Source organism: Syngnathoides biaculeatus, chromosome 8 (assembly GCF_019802595.1).
Source record: "Syngnathoides biaculeatus isolate LvHL_M chromosome 8, ASM1980259v1, whole genome shotgun sequence".
NCBI classification, from domain to species: Eukaryota; Metazoa; Chordata; class Actinopteri; order Syngnathiformes; family Syngnathidae; genus Syngnathoides; species Syngnathoides biaculeatus.
This window is the reverse complement of record NC_084647.1, coordinates 10,480,983-10,504,484: the sequence shown is the minus strand read 5'-3', so window position 1 is coordinate 10,504,484 and position 23,502 is coordinate 10,480,983. Positions and strand designations below refer to the sequence as shown.

Genomic DNA, 23,502 nt, shown 5'->3' with positions numbered 1-23,502 from the left:
TGAACAGTAATTGACTTACTTTGCCTTGGAGATGAAGATTGTTGTGCAAAAATTCCCTTACTTCTTCATCTGTGTCTTTCTATGAGAAAAGACAGTTTTTACTCCATTATGTCACTAATAAATTGGCATCCGCGCAGTTTCTCAATGTGCATTCAAGGGATTACAGTACCAGCGAGTATCTTATCTTGGCAAGATTGATGAGCTCCTGGTCTGCAGGGGAGCACATATTTAGGCCGATGGGAAGCATCTTCTTCAGTGCTGCCACGATGAGTGAGGTCTGCACCGAGTAGCGATCCCCCCGTCGTTTCTTCTTGGTACGCTCCTGCTCAGAGCCTCCAGACTAGAGGAGGGAAGAAGCAACGTTCATGTCGACCTGGTACTAACTGGTTTCCGTAGACATCAGACACATCAGACTATTTCCCCTAGATACAACTTCAAGATGCACTACCTGTAATTTCTAATCGAATCACTAATGAAAGGTAAAGTAGGAGCAATACTTTATTACAATATCATTCATAGTAATATCAAAATATGAGTGCAGCAGCTGAGAGACCACAAGAATAAAAATGAGGCAAAGCTTGGTGGACAGGTCAACTGTACATTCTGTTATCTAGTGGAAACGCATTGAACTGTTTTGCCTGCCACAAAGAGTCGCTGGAATAGATACAGTGGATATAAAAGGTCTCCACACCTCTGTTCAAATACCTTTTTTTTTTTTTCAGAAAGTGATTCATGAACACCCGTCCTTGAGCCATCACCTTACCATGGTGGAGGGGTTTGTGTGTTTCAATGACCCAAGGAGCGAAGCTCTACGGCCCTAATAGGGTCACCCGTGGCAAAAAGATCCTAGGTGAGGAACCAGACAAAGAACGGCTCCATAAACCCCTATGACGAGTAAAAAAAAAAAAAAAAAGGATCTCGGCTTCCCCCTTCCCAGAGTCTAGTCACCGGGTTCCCTCTCTGGAGCAAGGCCTGAAGGTGGGGATCGTAGGCCTGGTGGGTGAACCTTCTGCCATGGAGCTCGGTCAGGTACAGCCTGAAAGGGTAACGTGGGTCCCTCTTCCCATGGATTCACCACATGTAGGAGGGTCCATAGGGTTCGGCTGCAGTGTGACCTCCGTGGTGGCCGAAGGGAACCTTAGCGATCGGATCTCTGGCTCCAGAAGCTGGCTCTAGGGATGTGAAATGTCAGCTCTCTGGCAGGGAAGGAGGCAAAGCTAGTGTGTGTGGTCAAGAAGTTCCAACTAGATATAGTCGGGCTTGCCTCCACACATTGCTTGGGTTCTGGCAGCAGTCCTCTTGAGAGGGGTTATACTCTCGTTTATAAGTTGTCGGTAACTTTAGCTTTGAATGTTTTTGTAAATCATTTATCTTGGTCTCATTTTTTCAAATCACTGAAACATAGTACAGTATTTGAACAGGGGTGTGTAGACTTTGTATATATACTATCAATGAACCAAGACAGACATTGCCACTGTTTCTCAACTAAATCTCTACAAAATCCTATTAAATTTGAAAAAAGCTAAACTTGGTTAGAATAGCATCAATGCATTTTTTGTAAGCAAAGGAAGAATTTTTTATTGTACTGGGAAAATAAATAGAATGCATTACAGTACATGTAATGCTTTTTTTTTTGGGCATTCAAAGACATTTTAAAAGTTCATGCACTATTCATACACTCCTCAGTCACACTATGGTGGTGGTAAGCTCTCCCTGGGGCAGTCTTACGCAAGGAGCACAGAATCACATCAGCAAACATCCAAACTCATTCATTCGTAGGCAGTGTGGGTTAAGTGTCTTCCCGATGGAGATAATGGCAACATGCAATTGTGTGGGGATACAAACTAGTGATCCTCTGTTTGCTGGACAAAGAATCTCTGTGCCATGCAGGCCAATTAGATATTGGTTCAATAAAAATCAGAGACTTTAAGGCATAGTGCATCATGCAAACTTCTAATCTATCTAAACCTTTCATTATTGATGTGTGTACTATTCAAATTGAAATTAATCTGAAGTCACTTGAAAAGGATCTACTGTATAAGTCTGAAAATTCCCCAAATAAGTGGGAAACAAGAGAAGTTTATTATGTGATGGCCAGATTCACATCATGCACAGCATGCACACGAGATGACTCAACAAGAAATTGAACAGTTGTTTCTCAGAGCAGCAACTACGGGTACACTTTCTCGTCCCAACAACCTTCTAATGGGCACTTAACTGTTAGAAACACAGTATTTGCAGCCTTATTCTCTGGTTGTTTCTGCCCTTTGCATGCTAAAATAGCAGTTATTTGATGGTTCAAAAGTATATCTTTGCTCATTTCTTTTAACCCAACAAATGTGTCCCACATTTTATGGGAGCATTAAGCTAGCAAACGTAGATTAGACGAAATCGGACCGTAGTTTTTTTTTCTTTAAAGTGATGTTATTCAACAATATCCCAATCCTTGACCGCTAGCAAATGAAAAGAGGCACTAAGGAGTACTTTACAATGTGTGTTTTGCTGAGTTTAAATCTGTGGGAGGGTTAAAACTATGTATAAAGAAATAATTGACAATTGCTCTAAAGTCTGCATCATGGGTGCAACAAAACGAAAGACGGAAAAATTGAAGTGCTATGGACACTTTCCAGATGCGTTGTACATTCAAGGTTCTGGCTTAAGCTCAAAGACTATGGAGCTCTTTTCACACACTTCTGTCCTGAGGCTTACGGTTTTCATTACCGTCTGCTGTCTGGCCATGAAATCAGGCATCAGATGGCCATTACAGTAATTCTCACCCAGTTGCGAAGGACACACGTGTCCTGTCTTAAAACCACAAAGGGACAAACACGTGATTAGATAATCAATGGTTGAAGGTATTTAGTAGTGTCAATGAATTAGACGTGAAAGGGGAGGAGGGTCCAGTTAGTAAATGCAATGGAGGCCACCTGCAATCAACACTAGCTTTAAAACCTCCTTGAAGTCCACCTTGCACAGATCCAGTGGTAACAGCAAACGATGATGACGTGGATTTTCAGTGCAAATAAAACAGGGGTGTCCAAAGTCAGGCTCACGAGTCATTTGTGGCTCGCCAATACCAAAAATAACATTTGTCATGTCCCGCAACCCTATTGGTTTTAATTTTTTCATTAAGATATGGCCCTTTATCTTTTTCTTTTTCTTTTGCATTGTGAAATGTGTGTGCGTCTAAAAAGATGATGGCTTCTGAGATCCACATCCCCCATGGGTGTCAAAGACCTTACAACCATTACGACTACTACTTCTTCTTTTCCATTCAGCTTGTCCCGTTAAGGGTCACCACAGTGTGTCATCTCAGATGAACGCACATTTGTTTGCCACAGTTTTACGCCGGATGCCCTTCCTGACGCAAACCCCTCTGCATTTTAGCCGAGGAGAGAAGCTTACAGCATCTGGTATTCCCAGGCGGTCTCCCATCCAAGTACTAACCAGGGCCAAAACCGCTTAGCTTCCAAGATCTGACGAGATCAGGCGTTCTAAGAGTAGCATGGCTGTAAGTTCATTACAACTACTAATTATTTTAAAAACATTGTTTTTATATATAGCTTTTATAAAAATGCAAACATGCAAATAATCACTTTACAAATAAAATGTGGTTGTACCTTGATAGAACCTTTACTTCTGTCTCAAATCAACTTTCCCTAATGCAACGAATGGAAATGGAAATTCCAGTTACCCAAAGAACATTAACATTTTTTGGAAGATACATTTAATAAGAAAATAGCACTGGAACAATATTGTACGGTGTAAAAACATTGTAAAAACATAATAAAACAAAGATATGAATGTCATGATCCTGCCGCTTCAGCACGAGCTGTGCGGGTGCCCGTGCGGTGCGCTAATTGGGAGGCACACACCTGTGCCTCATGCGGGCTGATCATCCCCCGTATATATAGGACCCGGTGACGACTGGTCCTCTGCCAGTTCGTTGAGCTTTATGTCCCGTTCCAGCACTCTCGTATGCCTGACTGAACCTGTGTGTACCGACCTCCGTCCATTCTCTGACAAACCTTGTAAGCCTGACTCCTTGATACTTCTGCCTGCGTTGATTGTTTCCCCGTGTACCGACTCCTGCCTGTCCGCTCATCTGTTCTCTTCGCCCGACGTCACAACTACCGCTGCTGCACCGGACTGCCTGCTCGATCCCCGACCGCTGCATACAATAAACGTGTCTTTTCTTGAACTACCTTGCGTCTTCCGAGTTCCTGCATTTGGGTCCTACCCCCGTTTCTGATGGGACGTGACAATGAATTGTTTTTCCTCAATTATTATTCTGTCTGATTTCACTTTCACTGAACTGATTCTTCTTGAGTTCTTTTCTAACTTCAAGCAGGATCTCCATCTTTTGATGGCAGAGTCCACATTTTAGAAATTACTCTGATTACATTGGCTGATGTTATAATATTGACTGAATGTAAAGACTGAAATAAAATAGAAAAAGAAACAATTTTTGTTTTGCCCCTATTTGTCAGGAACTGAACTCAAAGATCTAAGACTGTTTTCTTTGTCGGGGAATTTGTCAGTATTATTTAAGTCTACGTAAATGAGCACTTCTCCTCCACACCTCCAATCCATCCAAATCAGAGTTGTGGCATATCAAGACGCTGATTAAACAGCATGATTATTTTACAGGTATGCTTTAGGATGCCCACAGTAGAAGGTCACTGTAAAATGTGCAGTTTTTCTATGATGGAGGCGCCACACCTCTGAGGAACATGGATCTCCCAGGAAAAGAAGAAGACACTGCTGTCAAAGTGGCTTTTGTATTTTTGGACTTTTCTGAAAGTGACCCTTAGAGGAAAATATTTGGACACCCCTGGAATAAAAAGGAAACACAAAGCCAATGTTGTTCACAATGACAAACAAAGAAGAGTCCACCAGAGTAATTTTTACATAAAAAGCTGAAAGAAATCTAACATAAGAACACAACTCCCCCTACCCCCAGCTATCTACATAAAAACTGTTTTATTAATCAAACAAAGTGGGTTGATGGCGCTCGGCTGCAGGAGGGCACGCTTAAAACTGACGTGAAACTTCTTAGCCGAGCGCCATGACCCCCATCAGGCCACTACAATCTACAACAGCACAGAGATTTCATCAAGCCACTGCAGACCCCGGCTCGCTAACACACACAGACACAGGACTTTGATTTCCATCTTAGTTTCTAATGCCAGCTCCCATCTTGTGCTTAAAATGTAGCTTTTGTGATGTGTGTTATGGTGCATTTTATATTACATTAGAAGTTCATTTTATTTTTGCTGATGTGAATGTTTCATTATGTTTAAAAATTTGATTTGTGATAGTCATACCCTTGTTGTTATCTGCTCTAAAATTAGTCCAACTCAAGTACGGTAACGTAATATAATCAGTTCACTTTTCTGTGTATGTGTGTACATGTCATTATTGTTTTATTTGTTCCTCCTTTGGATAAGAAGAAAAAAATTCAAATTTAAAATTTAGTGATCCATGGTTTAATTGGACAGTAATTTGTGGAATGCCAAAAACGTGTGTGCGTTCATGCATGTTGGTGTATGTGTGTGTGTGTGTGTGCAGGTGTGCATGTGTGTGTGTGTGCGTGCAAGCGAGCGCGTGGAGGATAGTGAAGGTCTGCGTCGTAACAAGTGCGGCGGTCCACGGCGCGAAGCTTGACGAGAAGCCTGGCCCAAACCGAGAGGTGCCCATGCTGTCAGCCTAGCGCTCGTGCACAAACACAGTCTAACCTCTCCATCTCCGGCCTAGTGGCCCGCCGTCCGACCCCGACCCAGGATACAAGGAGAGAGCACAGTTAGCGATACGCCACCATCTGTCTTCAACCACCACAAACGACCTCTAAACAACACTTTTGGGAGTTTGTCTTATTAGTAGTGTGAAAGTGAATTGCTTCTCATGAGTTACAGTACATCCAGAAAGTATTCACAGTGCTTCACATTTTGTTCCCACATTTTGTTATGTTAAAGCCTTATTCACCATTGGAATAAATTCATTGTTTTCTTCATATAGATTTGACACTCAGCACCCCATTATGAGAAGCTCAATAGGGTTTGGGTGTCAAGGAACTTTTGTATCAAGTGAGTTGAGGGGTTTTATTTAAATGAAAATATGGCTTTACCCCCATCTTGTTGCATATATAGGTAATTACAAATCTTTGTAAGGAGGGTCGTCAATTAGTTCCTGCTTTTTGCAGCAGTGTACTGCCCACTTGTGAAGGGCCATATTTTCCTTTTCATGCACAAGTCTGAATTGCGCACCTTGACGTTATCAACATTCTACCATAATAATTTCTGGCCCAACTACAGCGCTTAAGCACCTACTGTGTGCACAACAACCAAAGAGGCACTTTATTGAAGTCTGACACTGGCTGTAAATCTCTTTGAAAAAATATAGCACACTGTAAATCTGAAATTGACTTCTGTAGCAGACGGGAAAGTTAAGTGTCACGAGTAAAATGTGAAAAGCTCTGACATGCGTACGACTCCTCTAACAAACTAAAGGAGCATGTGCTTTTATTCTGGATGAAATAATAATAAATAATAATAATAAATATAAAATCCAAAAGTAATTGAATCAGAATATTGTGCTTTGATCAAAACACATTTAGAAGTCAAAACGAAAAGCATATGCCTGCTGTTGTATCGTTAAGTGATGCCCTGCAACTAAATGTATTTTACAACTGACAAAGACAAAAACAAATTATTCAAAATGTAAGTCACCATTGCACCACAACGATTGCAGTTGTTATAATAGTGATTGTCACTTAAAAAAAAAAATCCAAGCTGTAACAGAATGTTAGAAGTGGAACAGCACTTTGCAGGTGGAAGAGTCAGCTGGCGACAATATTTTTTGCCATTTTTTATGAAATGTGGGCATTTGGTTTTACGTCATTGGGAAATCCATGAACGTAGGTACAGTATAAACTCTAGGTGTGTTAGCCACCATCAGTGCGGGTCAGCCGTTGCGCCAGCAGTTAATTGATTCAAAACATGTAATTTGATGAAGCTGTTAAGCACCTTTTCTCATTTATTAATATTAATATTATTAGGGAATATTCCTCTAATAATGTACTTACGTAAATGCGATTATTTTTTTTATTATTATAAATGTCAGAACAACTAAAAAACGTTTTCAGGATTTTATTACGGTGTTGCGATTGGCTGCAACCAGTCTAGAGTGGACCCCCCCCTCCTGCCTGAAGATAGCGGGATAGGCTTCAGCACTCCCCCAACCCTTGTGAGCACAAGCAGCTCAGAAAATGGATTGATGGATTATTACAGTGTGTTGTGTGTAGACGTTTGAGGGAAAGAGGTTTTGAATTTTGGAATTAGGCCATACCGTGACAAAATGTTTTAAAAGTGAAGCAGTGTAAATACTTTTCAAAAGCACTGTACGCACACAATAAGAACACAAGGTTGTGGCTGGTTCAGTTCCAGGAACATGGCCATCTTATCCACAGCAGAAAAGACACGTGGTTGACATGAGAATGTTTTGTCTTTATAGCATGTGAAAATGTTAGTACGTTGATCAGAAATTAGTTCCTGAATGTGTTACGGCATGTGGAGTGACTGAAATATCTTTGGCTTGATTTACACTGCATATGTCCAATTTGGATTTAGCACTCATACACAAGCCTTCGCTCAGATCCGCAGTATTTTCATGTAAAATGAGCTTCAAATTAATTTGCTGAAATATTCATTACATATTGATCTATACACTTCCTTTGGAGCACATTTAAAATTTATCTAATAATGCCGTATTCATATTCTATTCAATGATCCATATGCCTCTAATGTACTAAAGTCGTATTTACATTAAATTTAATGGACTATTTTCAAATAGTGGTATGCAAAAGAGTCACTGCCTAGTTGTATTTAACTTTTAAGTTACTTCATTTGCATCTAATCATGAACAACTGTTTTGAAAAATTCACAGAGGAACCATTTTTATTTATCCTTTCTGCAATCCATTGTTATTAACTCGTAATTTAAGTATATTTTTTAAATTTTCCTATATTTAAGGACAGTATTAATTTTCAAACTGGAAAATTGCCTACAATAATGTGAATCATAGTTTTTAGGAATAAACAGTCAGACTAAGATACTGTACTTTAATGGTGGTTGTGATGGTGATACAAGCTATTTTTTTTGTGGTACTTGATATAAAAAGGTTGCGAGCAACTGCTCTATTGTACAGTATATATTGCTAATGTAACACATTTGGATTAAATTTAATGTTCTTTATATTGCTACATCATATTTAATGGTTTATGTACACTTAATACAATGCAAGTAATCATTTAATTTGTTTAGCACACATATTAAATTGGTGGTGAGGATTCATAAATTAGAGTACGACTGATTCAATACACAAATTGTACCACTTGGTAGCAAAAATGTAATAATAAGAGGAATTTGTGCCACATGAACCGCGCAGTGTAAATCCATCTTAATTTTGAATAAAAAGTTTTTGCGTTTTGCGTGTACATCGGAGCGCGTGCGTGTCTGTGTGTGTGTCTCCTCTCGCACCTTGCTCATCTTGCTCTTACTGTCGGCAGTGAGGAAGGACATGTTGTTGATCTCGTTCATCACCACAAAGTTCTGCTCCTCGCGCTTGAAATTCTGCAAAAATAAGCATGTGCCCACACACAAACACCCACGCACGCACACACACACACATACACACACACACACATACAAATGCACAAAACATGTTAGCAGCAGTGGGACATAACTATGTCCAAATTTGTTGTTACTGCACATAAAGGGAACTCTGATTATACTTGAATTGAATAATTTTAAAACACAACGACGGATCTTTACTTTTTAAATACAGCATTAATTCGTATCTATAAATTATTCATTTAAATAAAAAAAAGATTGTTTTAGTTTGCAGGGACTGTTTTTGAGTGTACAAAGCACTCTGGGATTGTTAACGTACAATGGTTGCTGTTGAGCCAGAATATTGCTCCCCTCTCACATCCTACATTAGTTAAATGTTTAAACTTGTCCTGTACCCTTGTATTCTAAACTGTTAGCCATTGCGATATAGTAAAGAAAAAAAAAAACATCGGTGCCCTCTGCCGAGCTAAAGAATCTTACACACCTCGCAACAGATTAGATGTGAATGCACAGCTTTCCCTCACGCCCAAGAATACATCTCCAGGTTTTAGTCATGCTGCTGTGCTGATTCAAGCCATATAAATAGAATAAAATGTCAAAAATTAACTATATTTACAGTCTATAATGTTCCAGTGGATGAATCCACTCAGAGGTGTGCATGTCGGATTTGCTGTGTAGCTGGTCCGTATACTGTATGAATGGCAAGCTGATGGATGCTTGCCAATCACAGACTGCAACTACGTACTCAGTTACCATTCATTGTACTGTAGAGCTTCATCGCAAAACCAACATGGACAGCTCTGAGTGGATCGTGGTGAACACTGTACTTTGTACTTTACTTGATGTACTTTATCACATCTATACATCCATCCATTTTTTGAGCCGCTTATCCTCACAAGGGTTGTGGGAGTGCTGGAGCCTATCCCAGCTGTCATCGGGCACAGGCAGGGTACACCTTGAACTGGTTGCCAACCACTCGCAGGGCACATCGAGACAGACAACAATCGCACTCCCGATCAATCCTAAGGCCAATTTAGAGTCTCCAATCAATGCATGTTTTTAGGATGTGGGAGTAACCCGGAGTGCCCGGAGAAAACCCACACAGGCATGGGGAGAACATGCAAACTCCACACAGGTGGGGCCACAATTTGAACCCCGGTCCTCAGAACTGTGAGGCCAATGCCCTAACCAGTTGCACCACAGTGGCGCCTGGAAAACATTAACAATACTGAATTATAGTATCAAAATATTATTTATAAATACAATTTAATATCACATACATTCAGAGTGACAAACAGAAAAACAAAAACAATGTTCTTTTTTCACAAAAATATCAGAACTTCTGCTCAAGTGCATATGTGAGTGTGTTGGTCACGGGACTGACAGAAGAAGAACAAAGGATAGGTAAGGTGTAAGGCAATCTCAAAACTTACATGAGATTTGGACCAGAAAATAAACACCTCGCCCACCATCCTGAAGAGTTCCTCTGCATCAGGATCGGGACACGTCAGCCATCTCGCCCTGCCAGTATGCAGCGATGATGTCAGTTGATTACAAAGCTTTCACATGAATCTCAGTATAAGGTCAGAAAATACTTCATTGGCATCTTTCAACTGGATGTGAGACAATTTATATATAAGACCATGTATCCTATACAGCTGGGGTCGGGAACCTTTTTGACTGAGAGAGCCATGAAGGCCAAATATTTTAAAATGTAATTTCAAAAGAGACATACAGTATTTTAAAAACTAAGTCCAGGTTTATTCACGCATTTATGTAAGACCAACACTTTTAGAGTACAACAAGTCTCAGAATTATTTTAAATAACATTGTTAGTCTGTTGCTCACCAATGATGACAAAAGTACTTCTTAACATTAATGCGACAGCTAGTGCTGCAGGGTTTTGCTGATCTTTGGAGTTCATAGATCGTCAAATTAAGCTTCACGCAGGCATCGAGACTTCCATCCGTTCATTGTGAACGTAAATAAATTTGATTTGTCATCATGCTGGTACGATGGTGAACAGTTCTTGCCAACAAAGGCATGTCTTTTATTTGTTTGATTATCTTGTCTTTATGCGAATTGTCAAAATGTTTCTTGGCAATGTCGAGTATGAATGCTTTGGCATACTCCCCATCTGTGAATTTAAACACACAGCATAACCCTCCCTCTCCACAAAGGCTGTCCATTCTTGTTGAAAAATTCAGTACTCATCATACTGTATTTTTTTCTTTGAACAACCTTTGTCAAAAGCGTTTCCATAATTACTTGTTCTAACCGGATCGGCGTTCGACCCTTCTGTGCCTGCGCACATCTACAGCCAACACCAAACTACAGCAACCCAACTAGGAAAAACTGTCTCTGCATCATTTGCATTGCCTCCTACACCAAACTACGGCAACCCGACTAGGCCAAACCTTCTCTGCACGGCAGAAATCACATGTGCAGTATGTTGTTATGAGTGCTCCTCGAGCCATATGCAACCACCAAAGGAGCCAGGTACGGCTCGCGAGCCATAGGTTCCTAACCTCCGCTATACAGGTTTACATTCCAGGTTTTGGATCGATAAACCAGTATTTTAAACCTGTAATTGTCAAAAATATCTATTTCTTTATTGATATTTACAAAGCATATAGAAAAGATCTACAGATGTTCACTTGTCTACCTGTTGTTGTCCACGTAGCGGATGAGCAAAGGGTAGAGGGCATAGAGGTCCCGGCACAACACGGCAAACTCGTCTCGAATGGTTCCGTTCTCGCTATCCACCTCCGTCTTGCCTTCCATGCGTAGATGGTCCTCCTCGGCCACCACCTTGCCTGAGCGCTTCTTCAGCTTCTCCATGGTGGGGATGAAGTGGGACTTGAGCATCTCCGGCTTGGCCCGGCTCACAATGGGCTGAGCAAACACTGCACACAGTGTGGTACCAAATTTCATCTTGTGTAGATGAGGAAAGTGTACAATAAAATTCCAAGTGTGAATGTAATAATAAATTCAAATCAAGGTCCATATCAGGTCATGAGAAAATGTTTTAAAGATTTATTGAAAGTCTCTTCGGCGACTGGCTGGTGACCATTCCATGGTATACAACGCCTATCGCCAAAAGATAGCAGGGATAGGGTAGGGCACGCCCGCAAGCCTAGTAAAGATAAGAGCTATGGAAAATGAATGTCCCATACTACACCAATTTTAGTTTTATTTTTGTTGTAATCCTTGTTGTCCTTGTATTGGGTTTGCAAGATCATTTATGTTGGAAATGCCAGAAGGGTGAGGAATCCTTGGAACCAAAAGTTTTGAACCAATGTTCTACTGTATTCTGTTACTTGATCTGGATATCTGATCTGAAGACAAGCTTCCACTGACCTGCCAACCTCTTCATCCACGACGCTTCATCAATACCCAGGTTGTTGACTACAATCTTCATGATGCTACCTAGGAGCTGATTGAGGTGCTCAGATGTGACTGAGGTGCAGATCTGCCCCTCCAGTTCGGGGAAGTTCTCCAGGCCCCTCTCCCACCAGCGTGGGAGGTAATTACACAGCATGGGCAGCGTGATCTCGATCACGTGAGGCATTTCAGTGTAGCGTGCCCCAGACTCGGCCAAATCGTGGATCTCCTTCATGAGGATCTCTAGCTCTGGGATGTCAGGGCACAATTCCTCCACTTGGCTGGGAAGACCCAGAACTAGAGGACACAAAAATGTTTGAGAGACTCTTTTTGTTGTTGTGAGGAAATGGAGCAACAAGTCGCAAATAAATACAGAAAAGCAGAGAACAGATGCGGTTATGTAGTGGCTGTGACTATGCAGTGCCAGTACATCTTCAAACATGCACCTAATAGGCAGATTAAATGTACATTTGACATCACAGATAGTGTTTTTAAAAAGCCTTCCAAACATGAATTAATAATAATAATAATAATAAAAAGAAACCACTAAGTAAGTAAAATGACCCTCAAATCATGAAAAATAAGGCTCGCCCAGGAACTGCAGGACTGTGTGGGCTTCACCTGTCAATCGCCACACATTCACTAGTATGCTATCCGTTTAAGGCAGTGTCTGTAGTCAGGTGCTTGCTGAATAACATGTGCCCCTGTGGTTTTGTTTAAAAAATAGTCGTCTCCCGTTATTTGGGGAGACCCACACACGACGACTCAGAGTGAGGCACAGTCAGAGTTTCTTAGCTCGCTAACTCATTAGCTTACGTGTTACACAATGTAATAAGCACTGAAAATTCCTTTCAGTGTCTATGTTGTGTCCATCTACAGTATGTGTGGGTGCATGTGTGTGCACTGTGGAGTATTGGACGGAGCCAATGCCACCTCAGGTCTACAAGCCTGCTAACAGCGAATAAACACTACCTTAGCCGCGAGTGGGAGATCATTTGCCAGTTGGGCAGTCCAACTCATCGTAGGCTCGCTGTGTGAGCCTACGATGCGCAGGTCAACACAGAAGAGACATTAGCCGGAAAAAAAAAAACATGAATTGTAGACATGACTTGAAAAAGAGTTTCACACTATAAAAAAACCAACTACAATACAGTCCTGAATTGCTCTCTTTGCACATATTTTCACGCTTACCTTCAAAGATTTAATGTATTTAGAAACAAAGACTTACATGCAACTTTATGTAATTTAATCTAGGTGCATAAAAGAGGAGAATCCAGTAAGTGTACATAATCAAGGGCTGTGTGTATCAATTGGGAGTGGCCAACAACCAAATGACCAAACCTATAAGCGGATGTCTATGGAGATGTTCAGGTGAATTAATACTGTCACACATGCATGCCACCCACTGCCAAATTATCTCCCACCTACCCTGCTCAGAGTGATTGTTTTTTGAAGGGTGATTAGGCATTGTCGTGACACTCACTGGTTCTTTCCCGTGGAGTCTTGGTGGTGTAAACGGAAAATGCATTGAACTCATTCAGGTGTGGCTCAAGGAAGGCGACCGGCATCGCAGCTGCAAGGTGGGCCAAACACTCACCAAGAGCAGGACGCTGTCTAAACAGGAGGATGAGGAAGAAGGAAAAAAAGAGGATCAAGGGGAGGAGGAGGAGGAAGATGAGGAAAAAGGAAAACAAAGAGGAATGAGGGGAGGAATTGGATGAACAAAAGAAAGCAGAAGAGGAGACAAAAGTGGAACAAGAAGAGGGGGAGGAGAGAAAGAAAAGGAGGGCAAGAAAGAAAAGGAAATGAGTAACAAAGAGGAATGTAGGGAGTAATTGGATGAAGAGGAAGAGAAAGGAGAGCAGAGAAGAAGAGGAGGGTGAGGCGGAGGAGGAAGATGTGGGAGAGGAGTGAGGGGCGGAAGGGAAAACGAGGGATTAAACAAAGGAAAGGTGGAAGAAGAATGAAAGGAACAGAAAGAGAAGTGTTATGAAGAGGAGGTGGAGGAGGATGAAGAGAAAGGAGGGAGACCAGGAGGGTAGGATGAAGAGGAGGGAGAGAAGTGAGAGGATGAAGAAAAGGAGGTGTGAAAAAGAAAGCATAGGAAAAGAAGGCAGAGGAGTGAAGGTAAAGCGTTCCACTTACTTTTCAACATGTGGCGTTTTTACCGTGCCCAGCGAGTAGATGCTGCACATTATCCGATAGCAGGAGATTTGCAAGTCATCCACTGGAAAGAAGGAAAGTCAAAGTGTTAGTCTGGCTGTCAACAAATAACGGCTTGCAGACAACAACAGGACAGGACTCACTCATGACATCGTCTCCAAACTGGTGCTGAGCGATGTGGTCGAACAGAGACGTGAGGACGGGCAGCAGAGCATTCGTGGTGTAGTTAATGTTTTGCGCCACGCCTTTCACCTGCAACAAGCAATGAGGCTCAGTTTGTTCAGCACAATTCACAAATGTGTACTGTATTGAACTTATTACTTTCTAAAGGTGGTTTGTCACCTGGTTGCGACTGGACACTTTACCCAGCTTGAGATTTTCCACCATTTTTTCAATGTCATCAGCAGCACTCTCAAAGAACTGCCGCAGGCCGGCTTTGACAATCTCGGGCCCTGACTTCATTACAGTCCTAAGAGGGTGAGACAGGAATAAATCTGTTTGATTGCCAAACAAAAGCACATGAAACTAAAGATGTGAAGTGGAGATGCACCTGGCATCCAGCGAGCGGGACAGAATGTGAAGGCAGTTAACCACGGCGCTTGCATCCGTTCCTAGGAACAGCAGGTAGGAGGTCAGAGGTACCCTTCTTTATTTACTCTTAACTCGCTTAACTGCAGCGTCTCTGTTTTTGTAGCTTGACTTAACATAGGACAATTGGAAATACAAAGTCCTCACACCCCTGTTCGAATGCCGTATTTTTATCCACGCATCCATTTTCCCTACCACTTATCCACAGTGGATTTCACCTGTTGCCCGAAGATAGCTACGATAGGCTCTGGCACACCCACAGCCTTTAGCGGTACTGATGATGAATTAATGAATGAATGAAGTTTATCAGTTTAAGCATCAAATATCTTCACTTTGTAGTGTATTCAATCTAATGTAGGTTGAAAAGTATTTACAAAGTATTAATTCTGTTTTAAAGTTACATTTTACGCAGCATCGACTTGATTTGGTAGGGTTTTTCAGATAGGTTTGGGTTATTTATATTTGTTTGTTTGTTTTTTTTTGGTTTTTTTTGTCCAAGGCCCCACCCTGTGTCACTGTAAAATTATGGCATACAGCATCAACTTTGTTCCGTCTGACACTCAAAAAAAAAAAATCTCCCAAACGCATGTAGGAAAATGTGTTTAACAGTTTCACAAGTCATACAGTACATGAATTGTGGAAAAAAGGTTTTAAATTAAATCACAGTGAATAATAAAACAGATGCAATTTGAACAAGGGTGTAGATTAATCAGTAACATGCGGTCAGGGTAAGCAAGTGAGGCAGAGCCGCACTGCCCCCTGATGGTCATTCCTTTCCACTGCTTGTGAATAGTAAAAACAACCTTATGATAACATTAAATTGTTCCATTTTAGTTCCATGGTCTAATAATCCAATCCAATAAAGGCCTCCATCAATCTATTTTCTTTGCCGCTTATCCTCACAAGGGTCACGGGGCATGCTGGAGCCTATCCCAGCTGTCAACGGGCAGGAGGTGGGGTACACCTTGAACTGGCTGGCAGCCAATCCCAGGGCACATGGAGACAAACAACAGTCACACTCACAATCACACCGAGGGGCAATTTAGAGTCTCCAATTAATGTTGCATGTTTTTGGGATGTGGGAGGAAACCGGAATGCCCGGAGGAAACTCACGTAGGCACAGGAAGAACACGTAAACTCTACACAGGCAGGGCCGGGATCAAACCCGGGACCTCAACTGTGAGGCCAACACTGTACCAGCTGATCCACCATGCCACCCCAATAAATTCAATTATTTCATAATTGAAATACCTGAAAGCTCATATTTCCTCTACAACTACATAAAAAGTGCAGCTACAGACACGTTGAGTCATTGCTACCATGATGGCTTAACAGACCCTGCAGGCACGCACACATCCATTCAGAACTGTGAGGCCAACACTTTACCAGCTGATCCACCATGCCGACTCAATAAATTCAATGATTTCATAATTGAAATACCTGAAAGCTCATATTTCCTCTACAACTACATAAAAAGTGCAGCTACGGAGACACATTGAGTCATCGCTACCGTGATTGCACAACAGACCCTGCAGGCACGCACACATCCATTCAGACAGGGTGTGATTGGTCCACGGTTTCACACAAGACAAATTAGTGTTTGCTCATTACAACGCCAATAATACAGGTTTAATTACACATGTACGACACTCAATGACATTTACCAGACTAACAGACAGTCTAATATATTTAATGAAAGTGTGTGACATTTAGTCTTTATTTACTAGAAATGCAACTAAAAGTTCACAGTGGAGTCTGAGTCTGGTATGTACGGTGGGTCAACCACCATGTGCCAGTGTTGAATCGTACTTCAGAGAACTCTAGATGTCACGTGACAGATCCCCGTGCTTTTGGTCAAAACAGATCAGTGAAAAATAACTATGATTTGACTCTCATTAAATTTTCCTTAGTTTTTCTTGTTCTCATATTGTTGAGCAGTGTGCAATTGACTGAAGCGTCTAAAAGATTTTTTAAAATGAATGGTTTCAAAATGAAGGTCAAAATTTAAATATAAGAATATCTTCTATTTTGGGTTCATGTTTTTATGTCTGATTCCTCTGAACTCAGTGCCTCACCAATATGAACCTCACTGCATGTCACTTAGCTTAATATAAAGTATTCCATTCTGGAATAAGGGCGTAAAATAATCAAGTGCTATGAATACGTGAGGATACACTCTATATATGGATTTTCCTTTTTGAAATGAACAAATGAAATAAACGGTTTTCACTACTTTCACTACTGCAGAAGTTGATCTCAAAGACGAAATCCTACGTACTGTAGAGTGCAATTAAAGCTCACTGCTAATGCCATCTTACATGATGACAATTGAGAGAACACAAATTGAAATTACACCTCGGATGTTAGTGGGAAAACAAGAAGGCATAAGGCTGAAAGAGGAACATCAGATGAGAGCACAAGAGGGCGAAATCAATGTAATCAGCATAGAAGAAGAAGAAGATGCAGAAAAAGACAGACACGCTCATGCCATGCAGATCGCTTACCAAAAAGAGAAACTCGGTGCCTCACCAAAGCAGCCAACTTACAGAAGATACTGACACGGAGAAGAAAATAAGAGGAGGAGGACGATGAGAAGATAACCAGGTAAGGAGAGATGTTTGAGTTGACATGGAAAGCCAACATTAGGAGCAGCATGGAAGAGGGAGAAGACAGACACATCACACACTCGTTTTTTATATTTAACTAAGAATGAATCTAAAATAATGCAACTAAAATATCTTCCAGTGGAACCTCTAAAGTCAAATACTACTCAGGTGTGACAAGTGCAAGTGAACTTCTACTTGTGTGTCAGGGAAGAATGTTAAAAGGTGACTGAAAACAGTGCTTTTACACCTAAGGGAACAGATTATTAGTATTTCCACTATAACCTTAGAGATTCCAATAACTGTGGCCGTACCTCGCGATCATTTCTTTCTCCTTGTTGGAGGAATGTCCACCACTTCCCAGGACTTTAGCGGGAGTAGAGAGAAAGTAGAGGCAGTGGTTCTTGAAGTACTGATTCACAAGCGGCAAGAGAATCTGTGGGGAAAAACACAGTTTCACGAACAAAAATGCATATATATATATATATATATATATATATATATACACACACACACACACCAGTCAATTGCAGAATTGAGGAAAAGAGAAAAAAAAACTCGTTTTTTTTTATATGTGTAAGCAGAGTTCCTAAACTATTGGGGTCCAGGAACCCCTTATAGGAGATAATATTTTCCACGGACACCATTATGATCCTGAGGATAATTCAAGCCCCAAGCTATGGCTTATGGACCCTTGTTGACCAACCACTGCACCTTGGCAAAGAATTTGATCTCTTGCTCGTGAGGTGATTTTTCCACTCGACCACTGCTCACGACAGCCTCTGTAAAAAGAAACACCATGAACGAGCTTGACATCAACATTCATGTTTTGAACTTATCTCTGTCTTGCATACCAAGATGAGCGATAAACTCTTGGGCAATGTCCATCCATTTGAGAAGCTTTTGTAGGAATCCATAGGCAAAGCGCTTCTCAATGGATGAGATGTCCTGCTCCATATCCTTCATGCCCCTGACAGCAGAGAAGTCAGGGAGAGAAATTAGAACTTAGAAAGAAATTTAATTTCTTTTTCTTGTTGTTGCACCAAGTTATCAAAATGGGTACTGAATGTAATAAAGAGATCAACCATATATGTATCCATCCATCCATTTTCTGAACCACTCCTAACAAGGGCTGTGGGATGGCTGGAGCCTATCCCAGCTATCTTTGGGCAGGAGGCGAGACACATGCTGAACTGGTTGCCAGCCAATTGCAGCGCACATATAAAAAAATAATATTAAAATAAAATGAAAAAATAAAAAAATGGCACTCACAATCACACCTAGGGGTAATATATATATATATATATATATATATATATATATATATATATATATATATATATATAGATAGATAGATATATGAGTGGACTACTGGCATCCACTAGCTTTCCTGTGATTCAAAGTTTTATTCGCAGATGAACAATGTCACAATGGTTCAACATTATAGATGTATTGGCCTATCAAAAATGCTGTGTCATACCATATGAGCTTTCACAACAAAAATATATGGGTATGGATTTTAACAAGATTCAGCCAGGGACTACCAAGCCACAGCAGTAAACAACAGATAATATATATAATTTTTTTTACAATAGTACGAACTATATTTATAATTTATAATAATAATAATTTCTGTGGCAAGTCAGTGATTGGTAGTGATGCATTTGTCTGATTTCGGTGCAGGGAGCGTGGGTTCAGATCCCACACAGTGATGAAGTTAATGTAAGAGTGACTGATTGCTCGTGTCTATATGTGCCCTGCGAGTGAGTGACGACCAGTTCAGGCAGGACCCTCGACTCTCGCGCGGTGTCAAGTAGGATAGTACAGTGGCCTGGAATTGCAAAACAATATAACAAACTGTGGAACACTTTAACATTTCACAATTGTTAGATTGTTTTGCACTTCCAGGCCACCGATAGCAGGAGATTTGAAACACTTTAACATTTCACAATTTGTTAAGATTGTTTTGCACTTCCAGGGCAACGTAAGATAGGCTCCAAAACGCTCACAACCCATGAGGTTAAGCGGTACTGAAAATGGATGGATGCACGGATGAAGCTGTAGATGGAAAAACAAAACGTGGAGAGTCTGTGTTGCAAAAATCCATAAGTACAGTCACTTAATGAACTCAAACAGCTTGTGAAAAATCCTCACGCTATACTTTTATTTCCCTGTCTCATCCCCTGTTTCCTCTCATTGTATGATTGTAATGCAGCTACAGCAGTCAGAGCGCGTCACTTCTCCCTTGACAACTGTACTAAATGTTGTTTGCGGTTTAATATAAAGGGAATTGAGTACAGTTTATGCGAGTTGCAGTTGGTATAGCTGTACAAGCCTGATATGTGGGTGTGGGTTAACGACTGTATTTTTTCACTTTCAATTTAGTCACTTTCAGCTTTCACTTGGTGTCCAGCAGGCTTTCAGTCCAAGCGCTGAATCAGTATTTTTACTTAGTTAGTCTTTATTTTGCACAAATATCTGTAGTTCTACTTAAGTACTGAGTGTGTGTGTGTTTGCTTCATCTAACTAAAGGTGAGTACGGCATGGAGATGAGGATCGAAGAAGATCTGCTCTCTCCTTGTGGGGCAAAGGCATAAAGATTCTTGCACTTCTTACAGTCTTTTTTTTTTTTTTTTACACAGGTATCTGCACTTTTATTCTGCCAGTCTAACTACTTTCGCTACCTGGTCACAGCATATCCATTGAGCTGGAGGAACTTGAGGACATCCTGGGCTTTTTCTCTGTCTCTGGCTTTCTCCTTGGCAGTGAGGGTGTCGTAAGGCACCAGCAAAGGATGCGTACCGCCACCTGAAATGTGACAGTTGCTTCTGCTGAGTAACTTGCCATTTGTAGAGCGTGTGACAGAGAAAAAAAATCTCCTGACCTTTGGACTGCAGCTCCAACTTCTTTTTCCGGCCCCACGTGTTGTGGTAGTTCTCAGCCAACTGCTCAGCCATAGACTGTAAAGTGAACAGAGTAGCCTTTATATTGGTGACGCCCAAAGTAAAAAAAGGGGATCAAAAAGAACAGAATTGTCTGATACAAACCTGCAGCTCTCTGGACAGAGCCATTCCTGTGATGTCTATTGGTTGAGGGCTGTAACCATGGCTGGGATCATACGTGGCCTGGAGACAGGGTTTTATTTTCTTTCCTTTGGTCTCCACCAGGGTACTGAACTACAAGCCCTAACACACCCTGAATGTACCTGAGCAGTTTGGGAGATTTTCCGGGTGGCAGCCTTCTTCTCGACCTCTCCCTCGCCATCTCGAGCTTTCTCCAAGGTCCACTCCCAAGCCAGCATGGCTTTGATGGACTCTTTTATTGGCCAACGATAGATCTCCTTGTCCTGACAAATATGGGAAAGAAGAAACCAGCACCAGGGAGCCGGTCAATACACAATTATGAAGCAGGAGTGAACAAGAGTTTAGGCTCAACCTAATTATCTAATTTTCACATTTGGGCTAATTCACAGAATATAAATTATTACCTTTTCAGAGAACGTTTTGTATGGCCTCAGCATTGGATGAGTCTTCGCATCTTCGTCTAACACCTCTCCATATGTCCAGTTGTTCTGAATCTATAAAAAAATATATATATCCATCGGAGCAAAAACTGTTAACATAGAAAAAACAATTAATTATTGGATGTTTTCAACACGTACCTTTTCAAATGCCCATTTGTCATGAGTATGCTCTGCATACTTGTTTATAAAGATGTCCAACCTCTCAGGGATTATGGTGCTGCAGGGAAATGAGCTGGGGTTATCATTAGATATCTTGACAAATTATCATTGAAAGCAAAATATTCATAAACAAAGAACACTGGATTTTTATTCTTTTTTTTCTTGTTGTATGTATGCAGTAATGACTTCACCCACAGATTAACTCCTAAGCATTGACAAATTTACCTTTTGCATTTTTTGGGAGTATTCAGAACCTATACCCAGCTATTTGCTTTAAAAAAAAAAAAACCCTCCGCATTTTTTTTTTGCATTTTTCACATTTGGGTTAAAACGGACTCTATCAAAGGGTTCAGTTCCTATGCAATGACAGTGTGAATTTAAATATGAATTATTGTCCATGTCTTTATGCGCCCTCTGACTGAGTGCTGATCATTTTAGTTTAGTTTGCTCTTCACCTGAAGTAAGATGGGATAGGCCCAAATGCCCCTTGACCATGAAGAGGGTAAGCAGTGTTGAGATGCAATATTGTAAATCTCAACAAAGAGACAAGCTTTGTAGGTCAAGGAGGACCATAGTTTTTCCAAGTGGGTCCATTATGGACCCTTCCCAAGTTGCTCTCTACTTTTGAAACTGCTTACCTCCTAGTCCTCCAAATATTCAGACTTCATGGTATTCTAATTGACATTGTCTCAGACAGGGGTCCTCAGTTCTCCCCCCAGGTCTGGAAGGAGTTCTGCAAGGCGAATGCCGCAGCAGCCAGTCTGGCTACTGCGGACCCGTGCCGCTCGCCTACACTTACGTACAAGGAGGGTTAGAGAATTTGTCTTGCCGCCTGTGACCTACCATTCCAGACTGAATACCATAAACTCAGTCCATGCTTTATTGGTCCCTTGCCCCACTCCAAAATAATCTATTCCAGATGAGTCCAACTTCCACAATCTCTCAAAATAAATCTGACAGTCCATCTGTCAATTCTCATGCTCTAAGCCCCCCAAACGGACCTGCTTACCCCCGGTGTTATCAACAATCATCTGGTCACACATCCTTGACATGAGGCCCATGTGTAGGGGTCACCTGTTCCTGGTGGACTGAGAGGGAGTATGGCATGGAGGAATGCTCCTGGATCTCCCGCAAGATGATTCTTTACGACTCCCTGGTTAGGGATTTTTATGGAGCTCAGCCTGGGAAGCTGGGCAGAACGCCAGGAAGAGGGTACTGTCGTGACCTGTGCTCTGGAGTTCCATTGTTAGAACTTGGTTGGGGCTTTGCGTGTGTGTGTCGCCAGCCCCTTTGTAATCAGCACCACCTTGGCTGCGCTCCTGGTGGTGTCAATCAGCCTTCATCACCTCCATTTAAACCTGCCAGATAAGAAACTCCAGTGCCAGAGCAATCATATTCCCCCGAGACACACCAGTACTCTTACACGTAAGCTACGCCAGTCCTCGCAATATTTCTGGTCTTCATGTTCCTCTTTGTCCTCAGGGCTCCTTCCATGTTACTCACCTTGCTGACATTTTCCACAACGCCATCAAGCCATCAAATTGCTCACATCACCACCTGCTGCACGCTCCATGTTACATCGACCCGCCAGTAGCCCTCAAGGATCCAGCTCCTAATCTCTTCTCAATAAACCACAAAATCTCTTCCGCCACTTCACTACTTTCACCTATTGTAGGTGTGGTCTGGAACCTAAACCCTATAAAAAACAAGGGATTATTGTATTTGTATTTATTTTGCTACTCACTGAAGGGCTCAGTACCAACTAATTATTGTGAGACTAGTGGTTGGAAACTTGCTCTACCCCACTTTGGGAGGTCCTGTGTTTGAATATCAATTCAGGTCCACTTGCGTGACATTTTCATGTTCTCCCTATGCTTGCATGGGTTTTCTCCGGTTACTCTGACTTCCGCGTTTATTCCATGCAGGTGAAGTTCACTGGAGACTCTAAATTGCTCTTGGGTGTGAATCCTTGTCTATGAGCAGCCTGCAATTGATTATTGACCACTCCAGAGAGTACACCTCTGGCCCGAAAGCCATCTGGGATTATGTCCAGCTCCCCTGCAATCTTATTGGATAAGCGCTATAGAAAGCAGATGAATGGATGCTTTCAACATGTATTTCTCAAAGCTCACTTGGTAGTCTCCACTGGTTTAGGATCAAAGTTGCCCTCGGCATCCACAGACGCTTTCTTCTCAGTGTGAGAAGAGTAGCTGGCATCCACGTAGTCTGGCGGAATAGCCCCTGCTATCGCACACAAGCACGGCATGGCAATCTTGAAGAGCTCTGCATCAAATTTCTAGTGTGGAAATGGATGGAGAGAAGTGGGGTTACTACAGGCAGTGATGGGTAGTAATTTAAGTACAAATACTTTGTTCATGGAAGATAAAATTCACAACTGTTTTTGTTTAAAAAATATAATTTTCACTAAAGCCACTACAAGAGTAAATGACAG

General features: G+C 41.5%; 1 protein-coding gene and 1 pseudogene across 1 annotated transcript in view; both read right to left on the bottom strand.

Moving 5' to 3' along the window:
- LOC133504515 (ryanodine receptor 1-like) overlaps positions 1 to 23,502 on the bottom strand; it is a 144,299-nt gene that overhangs the window by 43,259 nt on the left and 77,538 nt on the right. The window contains exons 53-74 of the mRNA XM_061826813.1: positions 23,183 to 23,346; positions 21,030 to 21,108; positions 20,856 to 20,945; positions 20,574 to 20,714; positions 20,416 to 20,493; positions 20,253 to 20,328; positions 20,053 to 20,176; positions 18,223 to 18,338; positions 18,083 to 18,150; positions 17,683 to 17,804; positions 17,270 to 17,319; positions 14,728 to 14,788; positions 14,520 to 14,646; positions 14,321 to 14,429; positions 14,160 to 14,241; positions 13,498 to 13,628; positions 11,991 to 12,311; positions 11,296 to 11,536; positions 10,064 to 10,151; positions 8,538 to 8,630; positions 170 to 340; positions 20 to 79 (exon numbers count right to left, since the gene is read on the bottom strand). Coding sequence (XP_061682797.1) covers positions 20 to 79; positions 170 to 340; positions 8,538 to 8,630; positions 10,064 to 10,151; positions 11,296 to 11,536; positions 11,991 to 12,311; positions 13,498 to 13,628; positions 14,160 to 14,241; positions 14,321 to 14,429; positions 14,520 to 14,646; positions 14,728 to 14,788; positions 17,270 to 17,319; positions 17,683 to 17,804; positions 18,083 to 18,150; positions 18,223 to 18,338; positions 20,053 to 20,176; positions 20,253 to 20,328; positions 20,416 to 20,493; positions 20,574 to 20,714; positions 20,856 to 20,945; positions 21,030 to 21,108; positions 23,183 to 23,346 — 2,592 coding nt within the window. The remainder of the gene's footprint in view (positions 1 to 19; positions 80 to 169; positions 341 to 8,537; positions 8,631 to 10,063; positions 10,152 to 11,295; positions 11,537 to 11,990; positions 12,312 to 13,497; positions 13,629 to 14,159; positions 14,242 to 14,320; positions 14,430 to 14,519; positions 14,647 to 14,727; positions 14,789 to 17,269; positions 17,320 to 17,682; positions 17,805 to 18,082; positions 18,151 to 18,222; positions 18,339 to 20,052; positions 20,177 to 20,252; positions 20,329 to 20,415; positions 20,494 to 20,573; positions 20,715 to 20,855; positions 20,946 to 21,029; positions 21,109 to 23,182; positions 23,347 to 23,502) is intronic.
- On the bottom strand, positions 3,399 to 3,517 carry LOC133505454 (5S ribosomal RNA; annotated as a pseudogene).